The 17,283-nt window shown below is 50.9% G+C and overlaps 2 protein-coding genes across 4 annotated transcripts in view; one reads left to right on the forward strand and one right to left on the reverse strand.

Annotated features, from left to right (window-relative positions):
- CMTM4 (CKLF like MARVEL transmembrane domain containing 4) overlaps positions 1–8,690 on the forward strand; it is a 38,314-nt gene extending 29,624 nt beyond the window's left edge. The window contains exons 4-5 of one of the 2 annotated variants that reach the window (XR_015716048.1): positions 630–1,733; positions 3,093–8,690. Coding sequence is in view for 1 of the 2 variants with exons in the window: in XM_087827559.1 (XP_087683685.1) it covers positions 630–794 (165 nt within the window). In the remaining variant the exon portion in view is untranslated. Of the gene's footprint in view, positions 1–629 lie in introns of both variants that reach the window. The other variant, XM_087827559.1, reaches the window with a different exon arrangement.
- A 630-nt stretch (positions 8,691–9,320) lies between these two features.
- CMTM3 (CKLF like MARVEL transmembrane domain containing 3) lies at positions 9,321–16,639 on the reverse strand. 2 transcript variants are annotated; one of them, XM_087827560.1, is made up of 5 exons: positions 16,478–16,639; positions 13,430–13,585; positions 12,079–12,174; positions 11,584–11,704; positions 10,330–10,459 (listed from the first exon to the last, which is right to left on the reverse strand). In XM_087827560.1, exons 1-5 carry the CDS (start codon positions 16,622–16,624, stop codon positions 10,431–10,433), a joined length of 549 nt encoding a protein of 182 aa, XP_087683686.1. In that variant the 5' UTR covers positions 16,625–16,639; the 3' UTR covers positions 10,330–10,430. The 2 variants fall into 2 exon arrangements, with proteins under 2 accessions (XP_087683687.1, XP_087683686.1); XM_087827561.1 differs by lacking the exon at positions 11,584–11,704 and having other exon boundaries at positions 9,321–10,459.
- Between the last annotated feature and the right edge of the window lie 644 nt (positions 16,640–17,283).

Genomic DNA, 17,283 nt, shown 5'->3' on the forward strand with positions numbered 1-17,283 from the left:
GTGGGGTGGGAACCAGATAATGTAAGACTGTCTCTGTGCTCTGCATTTCTATATGGTTCTGTATTTACAAAGAATATGTAGCACTTTTGTAATGGGGGGATTAAAAGGTTCATGAAAAATATTAAACTAGCTGCTCTCCTAGGTGTCACTTAGTAGACTCATCCAGTCATTATTAAATAAGCCAAACCTGCTGCCTCTCACCCAGGAGCTACCCAGGTGAGAGGCAGCTGGAGAGCAGGAGGGGGTTTGGGGGCTGTGCTTTGGAATCTCAGGCCTTATGGCTTAAGTTGGGCTCACATGAGCCCCTGATTTTCTGTGTACCTGGGATTTTGTCTACATGTATTTTCTCATCTGGGACCAGTGACCATGAAGGTGCTGTAAAAGAGGCATTTTTGTAATTGAAAAAAAAAAAAGATGCAAAATACTTCAAAAGAAACCTCAGGCTGTCTTCAGGTCAGGCGGGACATATGTGGGTCACATGACTATAGATTTGGCCATGGTCTGATAGCTAAACATTCAGCGGAGCTAGGTGTTGGGGGCACAGCTGTGTATAAGCCACTCAGGGTCCTACCCAGACACCTTGTAGACTGCTGATGTGTTTGAGGACTAACTGTGCATATGTCTCATAGATATTTGGCTTCTTGGCCACGGCGGTGTATGCAGTGAACACATTCCTGGCAGTGCAGAAGTGGAGAGTCAGCATCCACCAGCAGAGTGCCAATGACTACATCCGAGCCCGCACCGAGTCCCGAGACGTGGATGGCCGCCCTGAGATCCAGCGCCTGGACACATGAGGACCTGCCAGAGTCCTCCTCCCTCTCATTCTCGTGCCCATCCTTTCAATCAAGTTTTCTTTTCCTTGTCACGTCAGATTCTCATGTGATTAAGCTGAATTTTGTCCTCTTAGGCTCATTTTGGGAAAGGGTTTTTTTTTAGTGGCCCTGTTAGCAGGTATGTGAGGTGAAGAACCCCTGTATACCCAGCTGTTCAGACAGAAGTGGGTGGGAGAGACCTACGGATTCTCCAGCGTTTGGTGGCCGTGGGAGCTGCCAGACTCCCTGGCTGCCATGTCCACTTTAGGTCTTCACTGTCCCTAAGCACAGGCTTCCCATCTGACTCTGAGCCACCCTGTCATATGTATTTGTGACAAGTAAAGACTCTGGATTAAATGGGGACTGCTAGGAGGGGGGGAAATCAAGGAATGAAGGTACAGGGTTGAACCAGTCCATCAGTGATTCCTGGGCAGCCCCCACAGTGAGCTTCATCAGCGTTAGTCTTGCTGCCAGGACCCTCCCCTAATGCTTATCTTCCTCCCTACTGCTTGTCTTCCATGCCCAGGGCGTTGAGACAGCCAGCGCAGGCCATGTGTGGCACTGAGGGTCTTGGTGATGGGTGTGCTGGTGGAGCTCTTGGCTGGTTCTGGACTTTATGGGGAGGGGTGATACTGGTGTCCTCTTGCGACAGCTCCATAGGACTGCTGACATACGGGAGGGTCACCTTTCATTTCCTACCTGCTGAGAAATCCCTCGATTCTTCCTTGAATGAATCACCTCCCTGAATCCCAGATTCTCCTCCAGGAATATGGGGACAATCTTGTTTTTCGCTCTCCTAACTATCCTTAATACTTTGAAGCTGAACTGAAGATTTTCTGTAATTTTACCGTCTCAGGTAGAAGCCAGGAAAGAAATTCAATCCATTCTAGCAGCCAGAACACTTGCCCCTTTGGACCACAGGTGGAACACATCTCTATTTTAGAGACATATGCTAATTTTCAGTTACCTGAGAAGAGTTCTAAAGTGATTCTGAGTAGACTTGTCTAGGATTTGAAAATACTTGAATTTGCACCATGACATCCTTTCACTGACATTTTAGAAGGCACTAATTGCAGCTTTTTGTGCCTCAGGGTCATAACTGAACATTGATCTTAGAAGTTGTTGGGAAGGATTCTAGGTATGTCAGGTTTTGAACTGATTTTTTAAAAATATGTTTTTATTGATTTTTAGAGAGAGAGGAAGGGAGAGGAATAGAGATAGAAACATGGATGAGAAACATCATTGATGGGCTGCCTCCTGCATGCCCCGCCCCCTACTGGGGATTGAGCCCGCAACCGGGGCCTGTGCCCTGACCAGGAATCGAACCGTGACCTCTTGGTTCCTGGGTGGATGCTCAACCACTGAGCCACACTGACTGGGCTTGAATTGATTCTTGATAAAGTTAAGATTATTGTGGTGAAGGAGTTAAATGAGCCCCTATGATGCTGTAGTTTCTTTTTTTTCCTGTTGGAGACTAATTGTATCTTTTATGGAAAAATTGTTTTAACTTGTCAGGTTTTCACTCTGAACTGTTTTTAATGTTTACAAACCTCACTCTAGCTCTAATATTTCGTGATTAGCCCTCACTAAGGAAAATACATTTACTGCTGGTGGGAAGGTGGGAAGATTTTGCAGTAATGAGGAAAATCCCCAGGATCTTGTGCTAGTGAACAGTCACAGCTTTAGCAGCATACCATGTAATGAGAGAGAGAATATGAATATGTCTTTGGGGTGGTGGGAGGAGAGCATGCTTGAGAAAGTATATGTGTGTATGCATTGCATCCTTCATAAAAGATTGATCAGGTGGCTGGGGATTTGATAGGAAATGGTACTATGCTATCTCTGAAGGGGTAGGGTTAGGGGTTAGCTCTCTGAACTGAACATCCTGTACAGTCTGAGTTCTGCTGCAGTCCTTCCCCAGGCAGTGTCCCAGGTCACATGTACAAGCCCCTTGTCTGCTTCAGGGGCCATGGCTACTGGTGCAGACCCAGCTGGTCTGGTGGTCACTCACCTCCCTCTGTTCCCCAGAGGGCAGCCCGGCCTGGTCACAGCTGGGCCTGCTGCCCAGCAGGTGTGATCGAGCCCTCTTTCTGTGTTTGCTGTGAGACAGTACAAGTCACGCTTTACAAACTTTGAACCTATTATATGTAGTGATTTTTGAGGAGATTCTGACATCTGGATTTTATCTATTCATTTTATATATTTATTTTGCATTTGTTGTGTGTGTATGCTTAGTCAAAATTGGGCTTATCTCCCTCTGCGATTTCCATTTAAAAACAGGGTCACAGAGACTCAGCCTTGCATTAAATGGGGCCCACTTGGAAGGACCACCCTGTACTTTATCAGAAATCTCCTGCTGGGAATCATGTTACTTGGCCTCAATAAAAAGCCGCCTTTGAAGTGCGATTGAAGAAAAGAATACCATTCAGGCAGGATTGCTGCCCAAGCTTTCCCAAGTCACTTCAATCAGACTAGTTTATCATCTGGTGAAAAGGAGCCTATTGGCCTCCTGACGATGTGCTGTCAGCTGCAAGAAACAGTTCTGAAGCCCATGGAAACTGTAAACGCTGACAGATGATAAAGTGATGACACCGTGTGCCACAGAGTGACTTAGGAGTTAATTTGCATCTTAGTGTTAGAATACTTGGAATTATTTATATCCCTGTAACTATTTAATATCCTCTGTGCCATGAGGCTCTCCCATGGTTTTTGTAAATATATTTCTTTCTATTTAATTAGCTCTCACTACAACCGGAAGTGGCCAGGTAGGCTCTCCAATTGGTGTGCTGCACAGTCATCAAGGTGGTGGTGAGATGTTTTGAAGGGAATATGCTTGTCTAGGTGAATGTAGACAACTGCATTTTTCTTATGTTGCCTTTGTGTACAAATAAGACAATCTAGATTTTGGGCGCTTAAAGGACTTTTTTTTTGAAAATTGAAGGAAGCATATTTTTGCATTTAATAGTTCTAATGTGGATCAATGTCAGTTTGTTTTGGGGCATTTTCAGGCTGAGGCAATCTTAGTGTTTCTCAATTTTCTGGTGGGATGATAATGGCTTTCATGGTTTGTGCCAAACTTGAAGAGAACTACAGTTGCTTTGTGCACTTGAATATGTTCCTAGAGACCTAGGGTCGAAACCCTCAAGCATTTGGTGGTTTTAGATGGATGCAAGCACTGACGTCTTCAGAGAAAGTTTATCTTGGCATTGATTTGGTGGATGGCGTATTTTTTTCTTTGATTCTCCTTTATCTTCCCTTTATAGTGCATGAAGGCATGAAGGGAAATGCCTTCTCCCTTTCATACTGAGAGGTTACAGTCGTGAAAGCCTAAAGACACTTGCTGGCCCCTTATAAAGTTGGGGAAGGACCAAGGCATTTACAGATTAAAATCTCATAAGAGATGTTTGATTTATACTAAAGTATTTTATTTGAGATTTTTACTCTGCAGCAATAGTCGCTCAAGAGAGATTACCTTTGCCTAGAAAAGCAAGAATGTAGTAACCTGCCCTGTCCCAATACTTATCCATGTCTTCCTTGGCAACCTGAACTGAAGGGCCGGCATCAGCAGAGCTCAACCCATCCACAGAGAGGACTCAGCCGGGCTCTGAGGGCGTGGTTCTGGGAGGGGGACAACACTTGCAGCCCCTTGGGTACCATTACCGTCTCCTGGCAGGAACGCTTATGCCCGTGGGTGAGTATGGAGTGTATCTGACCTACGCTCTGTGTTGGAAGGTTCTGGTGAGAGCTTGACTCAGTTGAAAACATTCCTATTCTTCCTTTTTTAAATCCTCACCCGAGGGTATGTTTTTTATTGATTTTAGAGAGAGGGAGGGAGATGGGAGAGAGAGAGAAAGAGAGAAACATTGACTTGAGAGAAACATCCATTGATTGGTTGCCTCCCATATACACCCTGACTGGGACTGAACCTGCAACCTGGGTATGTGACTAGGAATCGAGCTGCCACCCTTCAGTGTAGAGGATGATGCTCCAACCAACTGAGCCACACCGGCCAGTGCCATTTCTGCTTAAAGTTTGCACCTTCATATACCTTTTTGAAGGTTTCTTTGTGATTCAGACTTGGGTTAAGCCATAGGTGGTCTCTGAGGAGATGAAGCACTTACTCTTCTGTCTGCGCATGCTTGTGAATTCTTGCTTGCAATGAATGAGCCTTGAATGACCCCCCCCCCATGTGTTGTGTCCTATGTGTGACCCAACCTCACCTTTTCTTGTAGACACTCATGCTGTTTGGGAAGAAACCCCTCCATGTGCTTAAGAGGTGGACCAAGTTCTAATCTCTGGCTATGCAAGATTTTCTGTGGGTTGTTCTTAGAACCTGTCCTAATAGATGAGTAGAGTGTGGAGGCAACATGTGGCCAATTCAGTGATTCTGGAAGGCAGTGATGATTTATGTGATTCCACTGTGCCATCCCTGTACAAAACAAAGCAGCCATGAGTCGTCGTCCCACTGCCTCATTTTCTCCATATCTTGTTTATAGGAAAACAATGACATTACACAGGTAGCAAAAGGCACAAACACTTTCTGAGTTGAGAGCTGCTGCCGATTGATTCTTTCAAGCAAAATAAAAGGTTCCTTCCTGCTCCAGGGGCTGCCATTAGCTTGTGAGGTCTCCAGATCACTTTTTTATTTCCTAGTGAAGGTTTCAGAAGCCAAGGGCCTTTCTTCCCCAGGTCTTGCTTATTTTATCAGTACCCACTCTTAGGACCAGCAAGGCAATAGGCTGGTGAGGCGGGAGCAGGGGCAGGCCTGAGAGGTGAGAGGAGGGGGCCCTGCACCCCAGACTCTGTCTGCTGTGGGACTGTTTATAACACTAGACTGGTTACTGACCCAGGAAGTCTTGAAAAAATGTACTTGGTTAGCTACCTTTCCATCCTCGTGTCTTTGGGGAAACGAAGTTTTGTGTTCTGGAATTAGCTTGCATGCAAAAGCTGGATGTAGGGACCAGTGTGCCTTGGCGCTCTGGGGTGGGGCTCTGGCTGTTGACTTTGGGAACTTGCAGGTCTGGGCAGGTGACTCAGATTCTGGTGTGGGTGCCACCTTAGAGTGGACGCAGACTGAACACTGCTGTGTAAACTTCCCAGCTCTTTACAGAACCATGTGTTTCTTTTTTTCTCATCAGATAGTGTTGAAATCCTAAGAACCGTCTGGTTGAGAAGGTAATTTGAAATATTTGAACCTTTACATTTCTTTCATTTCAAGACTCTCTGAAAGAAAATACCCTCCATATCTGTTAGATCAAGAATTGTCTTCTGAAAGCTAATGTTCTGTTTGACTTTTCTTCACACCAGTAAATGGCATTTATACCCTCTTAGGCTTGAAACGGAGGAGTGGGGCCTGATAGATTTTCCATTCTTTGGTCTAGACTATATTCTTATTCCACTTGGATATAATTTCTCAATCTTGGGGATTTTTTTTTCTAGTTTATCTTATTCCATAAGCATAAGAGTAAAGAAAAGTTACCCACAATTCCACTGAGTTTGAATGAATCAATGGCAGTTCGCCCAGAATAAAGTTAGGTTATCGATCATTGATTAGCATATCTTTTTCATAGGGTTAGTTTGTTGTCTACGTTTTTAATGCCAAGACTTTAATTTAGACACCCTGGAGTGGTTTGGGATGCATTACCCACAAAGGCCGGGGGGCCTTCATTAAGGGGTTAATAGCCTGGGCTCTAGTGAGCTATGGGAACTTACTTGTTCTCATTTAGAGGAGGCAGTTGTCTCAGATGACCTTTGTTGATGGGATTAGGGCAAGGCCCAAAGTTTCTTTTCCTGGTTGTGCCTCAGAGGAGAGGTGTGACATAATTGATTCTGATAAAGGTTTGTTTAAGATTCAATAATAATCTGAAACCCAGGAAGTACCTCCTTTTATCAGGAAAGCCACCTGAAGGGAAGGTCAGGAAATAAGGATTGTGTGGGGACCTCGTGCCCTTGCCAGGCAGGGCCAGGTCTCTCTGATGGCTGCTTCCCTCCACGGGCCATTTTGCTTTCCTGCCTTTTCCAGAATCAATTTGCAATTTCAAGATTCTGTTCCCATCTCAACAGAAGTGAGGAAGACAAATATTTGGGGCTTGAAAGGAGAACTGGCTGGTCCAAGGGCTGGGGGAAGCTGGCTCTGAGGACAGAATGCCTGGATGGTCCCCCAAGCTGGCCCAGACTCACAGAGGGGCCACCTGCTTCCAACTCTTTCACCCCATAAACCTGCTTAAAAATGAGTCTTCAAATCCTGCCTCATGATGAAATGAGTATGTAGATAAAGCTAGTGCTTTTCATAACTTGATTTTTGATGCGGTTTCCTCTAAGAGAACGCTAGGGATCGAAACTATCTGTATATGTTGACATGTGTAGGGGTTCGGGAACCCATGGCAAAAACACTTAACTATTTATTACAGGTATGACTGTATGTTTCCCTGCAAAGTAGATAATTCTGTCTCTGTATATTTTAAGACAAATAATAATCACTTCACCTTTGGTGCCTTCTGTGTGTCGGTCACATAAACACTCTTGTTAATCATGGAATTGAAAAAAAGATGTACATTTAGTTAAACCAGATAACACTATTTTTGTAGCATGATTTTAGATTGTGTCCTTTTAATATTGCTTTCAGCAGTGCTGGTTTTGAGGTTGGCCATTTTCCCTTTAAGCTTCATATGTATTTTTAAAAAGAAAAAGACAAACTCCTGGCTGTTCCTATCTGCTCCCTGCTGTTTTCTCCCCATCTTGTTCCTGCTTATTTAAACAGTCTGAGAGCAAGAGAATATTTCTGTGAAATAATTCCTAACCAGTATAACTGCATTGGGCATTTTTGAACCACTTGTTCAGTTTGGAGAGCCACTGCTCACCTCAGACAGTGAGAGGAAAGTGGTTTCCATAGAAAAAGAAAAGAACATCCTTGGTGCTCTGACTTTTCTTCTCTGGGTTTAAACGGCGACAAGGCCTGTCGTCTGGGGCTAGTGAACCAGAAGGTGTTCTCTGGCCTGGCGTCTCTGCTTGAGTCTGGGGCATCCCCGCTGGTCCTGGACTCACCTTCCACTGGATCTGATTGGTTCGTGGACCTGGGTAGGCTCCAAGGCCCTTTCTGGGTTTGGGCCTGAACAAAATAGATTCCCTGCTGTGAGGAGCTTGGTGAAATCACTAGGTAACACTCTAGCTGCCCCGTTTTGCTTTCCCACCCTCTGCCTGGTCAAGAAAAATCTTGAAACTAGCTGAGCCATTGCAACATGAAGGAACGGATTTATCGAAACATAAAACTGTAGCTTTTTTTGTCCTTTCTGAAGGGTCACAATATGTAATTATTTTCTAACACAGGAAGTCAAGTCAGGTGGCTAATAACTCTAACGTGATTACTCATTGGTACTAGGCCCAGTGGCACTCTGGGGAAGCAATGTTAACTTAATAACCTTTACACTTTATTCGTGAAAGTCTGTTTCCTTTAACAGTTTAGACACAGCTATGGGGCGTTCTGAGGTGATGCCTATTTGGTAAACTTTGGTTTATGCTGTTGGCTAGTCAGAGCTCCCACTGTGGCTTCTCAAACCGACATGGGTGCCCTGGGGTGGGCACCACCGGCTCTGACTAGCTCTTGGGTTTGACTCTATGCACTTGGAGTGGTTTTGGGCCCCAAAGTCTTGGTTCCTATTGGTTTGTCCCCAACAGCAGACAAAGCCTCCTATTGCCCTCAATTTCTCCCCCTTTCTTTCGAAGGACCAATTTTTCATGGTACTTGTCCTGATTGTTTTCATAGTGTTCAAATCTGTATTTTTGTATGTAGAGGGAAATAATTTTCTCAACACTAATCGCTAATATTGTATTAAATTGTCATGAAGGAGTTCTTGTTTAATAAATGGACATGTAAAAAGGGTCTTGTCTCTTTCTCTGCTCTGACTTACCTCCCTCCCACCCCTTCAGAGGCTGTGGGCTGTGGACCCGGTGCCTGAAACATGCCTGCGAGGTGGAGGTTGAACATAACCACTATCTGTGGAACGAAGCCTCTGTGGTACACGTGTCAGCAGGCAGCTTGGCTGGGGCTGGTAAGGTGGAGCAGAAACTCCCACCATGAGCCCCTCTCGGCCTCTGCACATTAAGCTTTCAGACATTTTCAGAACGTGTGTGTGAAAGTTGGGACAAAATGCTAACCCATGCTCCTCCAAGGCACCAATTCTGAGGTCCCCTGTGCAACGTTTCCAACCACGAGAGCTCCGGGGTTTGGCTGCCTGAGAGGTGCTATGAGACATTACCCTGATACATGAGAGGCCCTAGGTCTCCTCAAAGGGGCTGTGGTGACCCGGGCAAGCTACTGAACCTTCTGTCAGTTTCCTGGATTGTGTGAGGAGCAAAAGGGCACATGTGAGACGCTTAGTGGGGTGCCGGGCATGGAGCAAGTGTGCATGTATTGTCACTGAAGCCTGGACACGCGACCAGCCTGTGTTGAAGTGTGACACTGGAGAGCATTGCTCTGGGTGGTGGAAGGTTTTTTCAAACACACTCCAAGCAGGTAGTCAGTCTGGTTTAATTCATTATGGCTTTTTTCAGGGTAGGAGATTCACATGCAAGAGAAAAACAAAAGTTACAAATGCCCCCAAATGGGTCCAGAACTCTGGCTCATTTTACAAGGCCTCTTGAGTCACAGGAAATGCTATTTAAGAAGCTGCTTTTGTATAAAAAAATTATATAAAGTTACAAAATCCCGTTAAGATATATACACAGCATAGGTCCTTATGAATACAAAAGGCACGTTTCACCTCTGGTGAGGTGTCGGGAGACCTGCTCTGGTGTCTAGAAGCACATCGTCCTGAGCGCCCAAGAGCCTGTTGCCTGCTGGTGGGTCCCCAGGGAAGGGGGCTTTGGCTGGGCCTGCCCAGCCTCCCAGGACTCTGTTGCTGCTATTTCATCGTTTGGTGCCCTTGATCTTTTGGACCTGGTAAGCTATGTTACAAGCTTTTCTTTGAATTGGTCTTAGACCCAGAATAGTCATGTCACCTGAAGAAGACATGGTTTCCACGGGTGTGAGGTGTCAGTTCAGGGCACTAAGATAAAGCGGAGGCCAGTTTTCTCCCTGCTTAATGGATGAAGGAGGTGGTGCTCCTTGGAACAAAGAATCTTGGAAAGATCATTCTCAACAAAGTGCCTGGTGTGAGCAGGGGCACCAAATGCAGACAAAAGTCGCTGGGGCCTGGGGGGCTGGCGGTTGGCCCCTGGTGGTTTCTGTCTGTCTTCCATCATCCTGTGACCCCCTACCCACCCCCCTCGGCATGAACTATCCCTGGGATGGGGGTAACAACGCTCTCTTGGCTTTGTCCCTTTGTGCTTATTTCTGGCAGAGAGGTTAAGGGCTTAAGGACTGGGGAACAGAAATGAGGAGTGGCGGAATATTCACGATGCCCTCCTGTGCAGAGTGGTTAGATAGGCTAAGCCAAGGGACCCTGTCTTGTGTGTTGGGCTCAGAAATGTCACCTCGGGGCTGTAAGGAGGCCCGCTCCTTTCGAGAGGTCACAGCCTTCCTCTCAACAACACTCGGTCCCCAGGTTACACTCCGGCCAGCCGGTCAGAAATGCAGGAGTAAGGCCCGCATGGCTCGGGTTGCCAGGGCAGGGCAGCCCTTCAGTCGGAGTCCGAGTCGGAATTCTCTTCTGAAAGGAAAGCAAAGAGGAGGCTTGGCAGGAGTTTCCTGGCTGGTGGTGCCTGGGAGCCGTCTCTGGGGAGGCACAGCCAGGCCATCGGCTGGAGCCCCGAGCTCAGGCCCCTCCTGCAGCTGATCATGCTGTTGGTGGGGTCTGCCTGGCATGAGAGCCTGTGACCCTCCACAGGCAGCTGCTGTCACCTCAATGGTGAAGCCAAATAGAGGTGGGAGCCCAAATGCCCTGTCCTCCAGGGCTCCATGCACCCCCAGTTTCCCCAAGCTGTTCTCACCTAGGGTGTGTACCCCAACCCCACCCCTGCCCCACAATTTAGCAGGACAACGTGGGCAAAACTATTTTCTTGTCCAAGAAACTCAAATATACTAGAAAATCAGGAAGACTCTTTTTGGCCATTTCATAGTTTTAGTCGTCCCCCCCCCCCCCCCCCGTCACAATCCTTACTTTATACTGTGATCAGAAATATGGTATGGCTGTGTTGTCACAGATGGAAAACCAGCCATCCAACTTGCAGCCTTTTGTGTTTTTGTGTTTGTTTGTTTTTTAATTAGGTAATGGCACAACAATCATTCTGAGCTGAAGGATGGCGGAGGGCCCAGAATGTCTGTTGCACTCTCCTTGGGTATAAAAAGCAGAACAAGCCTGAACTTGCCTGGGTGCTGTGGGGAAGGATGAGAGCTTGGTTCTCTGCCCCTTAAGCCATGGGTAGGCCAGACTGTAGGGGGTGCTGGCTGGAGCAGATGGCCACTCTGCAGCCCAGTGGACAGTGCCTAGGAGTTGAAACAACTGACTGGCTGCCCTGAGGGCTCGTCAGGGACCATTTAACAGAGATGGAGGTGTCAGGCATGCCCTCAGCTTGCCCTTCCTGGAAAGGCTGAGGCCCTGGGGAGCCTAGTGCGCCTCTGAGGGGACAGGCTTTATGATCAGCGCTGCATGAAGGGACATGAGAACCAGGCTGTGAAAACACTTCCTGCCCATGGGGAGAGAGGAAACCCTCCTACTCCAGCATCAAACCAGCCAAGTGTCTAGTGTCCCCAGGGGAGCGGAGGGCCCCTGTTCTGACTGTCCTGGGGTGATCTGCAAGGTTCTGGGAGGAAACCCACAAGGTGGCCACCCACCTTCCTCCTTGTTGGCTGTGGTCTCGTCTGCAGAGCCACCTTGTTTGAGGAATTTGGCCACGTCGTTAAAGATCAGGTAGAAGTCAACTGCAAACACGATAGTGGCAAAAAAGCCAAACACCTGTAGGATACAGGGTGGATGGGATGTGCCATCAGGAGCTGGGAGTCCCTGATCCAGGAACCTGAGAAGCAGCTGCCCCAGCCTCACCCCTGTTTTTATCTGCTTGGATAAGCAGCTCAGATTGGCAGGAACAGGCCCCTCCCATTAATGATAGATGGGAAAATAAGCTGTTAACTTGGCTGGCAAACAGCCTTTCAAAACTCAGGGCAGAGTAGATCTCCAATAAGAGGCCTTTGGGGACCTAAGCAAGGACAGAATATGCCACAGATGCTAAGCAGGTGTCCCAAGACATATCTGGGGCTTTAGGAAGGGTGGGGTGAACTTGGGGGGACATCACTGGGCACCCCCCTCCCAGGGGTAGGGCAGCTACTCACCCCGGCTGCTTTGGAAGCTCCATCTGAGTATTTGGCAACAGCTGTGATGGAGATGGCAAAGTAGATGAGGGCCGCTGTGACACAGCGTAGGAAGTCCTGGGGAGAGAGGGGCATGATGGTCATACTGTCCTGAGCTCCATAGAGTGGGGCACAGCAGGGGAGGGGACCAGCTGGGAGCTTAGGCAGGGGAGAGGGACTCAGAAGGGTACCAGGTGGCAGATATAGGGCTGGAATCCCACTGTTCCCAGAGGAGGGTAGGCCTGGCAGCCTAGACACATGCCTGGCTCCAGATGCCTGGGTGATAAAATAGGCATCTGTGGGGCTCCCGCCCTGTCCTTCCACCCCCACTCCTACCCCTGCTCAGGTGCCTGTTGTGGGCTGCCAGCAGATGAGACTGCCCTGTCCCTGGTCCAGCTGAGCTGTCGTCCTCTGCCTGGTGGAGGACAGGGTATGCACCAGGCTGCAGCTTGCCCTGTGGGGATCTGGCTCTGGGCCTCACTTTGCCACATACTTGTTGCAGATCCATTTTTGTATTATGGTTTCTGTTTACTTGTCCCTAAAATGGGGACACAGAGGGTGCAGCCCATCAGGAAGAATGCTGGGTATGAAGTCAAGAAGAGACCAGAGTTTGCCCTGGTGGGTGTGGCTCAGTTGGTTAGAGCATGGAGCATGGCCCCTTACATCAAAAGGTTGTGGGTTCGATTACCAGTGACGGCACATACCCAGGTCGTGGGCTTGATCCCCAGTTGGGGCACATGGGAGAGGCAGCCTATTGATGTTTCTCTTTTACATTGATGTTTCTGTCTCCCTTCCTCTCTCTAAAATCAATAATTTTTTTTTTAAACTCACTTTGTTTAAAAAAAAAAAAAAAGAGATCAGTGTTCAAGTACAGGCTTCCTGTCCCTTTCTCTGACCCATTGACGCACTGCATACAGCAAAGTCTGAGGCAAGGCTCTGGGCCCTCCCAGGTGATAAAACGAGTTGCCAGAGGTCTGGGGTCTGGGTAAACCCTGCAAGTCCTGTTAACCTGCCCTGCCCGTGTTGAAATGGCTTGAATTCCTGTGGCTGAGACTCATTCCGCAGGCCTAGCTGGGAGCACCAGTGCCACCTGGTGGCCAGGGGCAAGGATGCAGTCTGGGGTTCCCTGCCTTACAGAGGGACCTGGAGCCCCTGATCCCGGTCACCTGGCTGCTGAGTGGTGCGGCCCAGATCATCTGAAGCCAAGTCTACCCGCCTGGTTCCAACCAATAGCAAACAGCCCTTCCAGCGCACTGAAGAAAGAGCCGGGCTGAAATGCATGATTCTCAGTGAGGGCCAGCCAACCGCTTCCTCTTGGGGCCCCAGCCCTCACCATCATGGGCCAGCACAAGCCCTGCCACTTGTCATTCAACTGCATGGCATCAGCAAAGAGGAAGAAGAGGGCCAGCAGGAACTCCAGCAGGGGCGCGGTGAGGAAGGCGGATGCTGAGGACGCCACGTAGCAGACAAAGGTGATGAAGGAGAGACCCTGTGTGAGGGGCGGGGAGATTAGTCAGAGCCTTTGCACAGCCCCGCACCCACTGTCCCTCCACCCTGCAGTCAGGAACGGAGGGGGCTCCAGTATGGGAGGCGACCTGCCCTCAGTTTCAAAGCTGCCAGGATTAGAACCTGGTCATGGGGCCCAGGCCCCGTGTTTCTGGGCATGGCCCTGAGTCCTGACCCCATGCCAGCTCCCTGTCGGGACCCAATCAGGAAGTCCCAGCCTCCCACATATGTCTGCCCCTCCAGGAGGCCACTCTCTGGGGCTGTTCACCCCCACTCCCACCCTAGCAGGCTCTATGTCAGAATTCACCCAACTCAGATGATGCTCAGTAGGGGCTAATCCAACCTAAGCAGTCCCAAAGGCAGCCCACTAAGCAGGAACCAATTTTAAAAAATCACTCCCAACACACAAGATTTGTACTTCTCACTGAAAGTAATCTCCCTGACAAAAGGTTTGGGTGCTGAAGTGTTTAGAGTTGAAATGTACTGATGTCCGCAATTTACTCTAAATGAATGGAAAACAAAATGGATTGATGGATAGATGGAGATATATGATAAAGTAATTATACCAATGTGTTAACAACTGTACAATCTAGGTGGTGGGTATATTGTTGTTAACACTATAACTCTTATGGCTCTTTAATATATTTGCAAATTTTAGTAATAATAAAAAATAAACATCCAGGAAAGGAGTGTTGACACTGATGCCTCGGGCCCTGCTGGTCTTTGGGGGAGCTGCACTGAGGAACAAGAATGAAAATGTTCTCTGCAGCCTTGTCCGTATACTGTGTGTGGGAACTGCTGCTGCCGGACGCGAGGCTCCCAGGAGTTCCACAGACTGTGTGCTGCAGAGCAGACCAAGGTGAAGGGGCTGTGCCCTCTGAGGCTTGTGGGGTCTCCTGGGATCCTCGCAACCACCCATGTGCCAGGTGCTGCTCACTGCCCACTTTACAGATGAGAAGACTGAGGTTCTGAGAGGTGAAGTGATTGCTCAGTGTCATGCAGCTATTAAAAGAGCAGCAGAACTTGAACCCAGGGCTGGCTTGACACTAGATGTCGTTCTTTAGCAACCCTGCCCTGGGGATGTTGGCTTTTATCTGCTTTTATCTGGTCTCTTGTCACTGTGTCTCGGTTTGAACATGTCCATGGCTGAGCAGCTTGGAGTGGGGCCCAGGGGCTGGCCCAGGGGGCCCTGCAGGGATACCCACACCCCCACAGGAAGCACTGTGGCCGCTTCAGACAAATGAGCTACAGAGATCCCAGGGAGTCCCCAGGGCACCCACATCTGTCCTGAACATGGCCCTGGGGGTAGCTGAGTCCAATTGAACAGATGGGAAACTAGGGCACAGAGGCAGCTGAGAGTCTGCTAGGGCTTCCCAGGAAGGCAAGGTATGGCACCCGGCCTGTCCACAGAGCCTGCTGTACTTACTCTGTTGTGGGCTGTTCTTGTGTCTCTCTTTTTCCTGTTCCCCGCCCCCCAAAGCCCGATTCTGGAGATTCCCCCTCTTGATTCCCATTTCCTCATTGTTGGATTCCTGGCTGCCACTTCCTCTCCCTTCCCATCCCTACCAGGAAGGAAGCTTGAGCCTGGGGGCGGACCAGAGTGTCCTCCACAGGCATACTCCCAAACTGAGATTCCTGGCACCCAGCTCTGCCCTGGGCCTCCTCTATGCTCCGCCCAGCTACCCCTTGACTTATGAGGGGGGTCTAAGTGGGGTGGGTTTGGGATGCCCTCTGGATGGTGGATTCAAAGCTTCTTTGGGAAAGTAGCTCCCATCAATCTCTTGGGTGTGGCCGGGGTGTCCAACCAGGAGGCAACCCCTTGAAGGGAGGGCTGTGGGTTCTGGGTCCTAGTGCCTCACTTGGGAGTTGGGCAGGTCCTGGGCTGACCCCAGGCACAGAAGAGACGGTAGGGCCCCAACTGCCTCCTGAAGTCAAGGCAGAATCCTCCGTCCTCTGACCCCCATCCCCCTCAGTCCTTGCTGTCACCAGGCCCTCATCTGATCCACCTGTCAAATCCCCTAGAAGCTCCGGCCTCAGCTTTCTTGTCAGTAAAGTGGGAATAAAGACGGGGGGCTGTCAAGTTGCTGGGGATCTAAGTAATGAGTGCCCAGCCCTCATCCGAGTCCCCTCTGCCTGGTCTCTTCCTCCCCTTCCCTCCTCAGAGGCCCAGCACCAGCCCCCATCCCACTCGCGGACAGTGCGGGAGTTTCTGCAGTGTCCTGAGGACAAAGGCCTGACTCGCCCGGGTGGGGGGAGCGGGAAGGAAGAAGCAGCTCCTCGGGGGCGGGGCGGCTGGATGCAGACCAGGAAGGGGAGGGGGGGATGAAGTCACCCCGCTGGGCTCCGTCCCCGCCGCTCGGCCTGCGTGCCCCCCAGAGTGCTGCTGGGGCCTCACCCAATCCCGAGGGTCCCCATCCCAGCTGGCTGGACTCCACTCCAGCCTCCGCCCCGCAGCTCGAGGCCCCGGGGCCCTCCCTGCGCCCAGGAAAGCGGACGAGGGCGCCCCGAACCGGGGGGGGGGGTCGGGGGGGGTCGTGGAGGGCGGGGCGAGCGGATTCCTCCCGGGGCCCAGAGAGGGCGGAAGCGCCCGAGGTCACACAGCGCCGGGCCGCCGCGTCGCGGGGCCTCTCCCCAGGCTCCCCAAAGGCCCGGAGCTTTGCACTCGCGCGCCCAACACCCAGAAAGACGCGGGTTCGGGCCCCGCCTCCCCTCTGACCCGCGCGCCTCGCTTCAGAGAGTCCGTCGGAAAAGTGGGCAAGTTTGCCCAACTGGACGGGGCTCCGAGAGGGGTCGGCCGGGCGCGTTTGGACAGCGGCCCCCGCCCCCCGAGGGGCGCCGCCGAGGGGGCCCGCGCCCGGGGCCGCGCCGCACTCACCGACTCCGCCAGCAGGAGGCGGCCTTTGAGCGAGCAGAGGAAGGCGCGCGCGGGCAGGAGGGCGCGCAGCCCGGGCACGGCCGCGCCGGACTGGAAGCGGCCGGCGGGCTCGGGGTCCGCGTCGGGGTCCGGGTCTGGGGGCCACATGGCGGCGGCTGCACGGACAAGGCTCGGCCCTGCTTGCTCAGCCCCCGCGCCCGGGAGGGAAACGGAAACCCAGGCTGTGCGGAAGGAGAGAAAGGCCGGGCGAGCTCCGCGCAGGGGCGCATCCCCCGCCGCCCCGCCCCGCCCCCGCCCCGCCCCGCTTCTCCTCCTGCCCCCTCCTCCGCTCCCACATCCCGTCCTCTCTTCCGACCTCATTCCTTCCCTCCCCTCCTCCCCTCGGACCCCGGCGGCCCGGGCCCGGGGCTTCCTCACATTCTCCTCCCGCCCCTGTCCCGGAGGCTCGGGGCCTTTTTGCCACCCCTGAGCAGCCCGCTGGGGCCCCCACCCATCTGCCCTTGCCCAGAGGGGTTGTCTACACTCGCAGCCTCCCGTCGGGCGTCGTGCCCGTGCACGGGTCCCAGGTCCAGGCCCTACGCGTCCAAACAGCAAGGCCCTCCCTAGCCTTCTGCGGCTTTGACCGCGCCGTCAGCTCCCCACTGCATTCCTGCTGTTCCTCCCTTGGCCGCCCCCCACCCAGCGCCCATTTATTCCGGGTGGGCTCCCAGACACAAACCTCATAGCCTACACACAACACAACGCAACACACACACACACACACACACACACACACCAGCGCGCGTGCACGTTTTCAGGGCGTCAGG

The sequence above is a fragment of the Miniopterus natalensis genome, chromosome 18, assembly GCF_054644295.1.
Source record: "Miniopterus natalensis isolate mMinNat1 chromosome 18, mMinNat1.hap1, whole genome shotgun sequence".
Taxonomy (NCBI): domain Eukaryota; kingdom Metazoa; phylum Chordata; class Mammalia; order Chiroptera; family Miniopteridae; genus Miniopterus; species Miniopterus natalensis.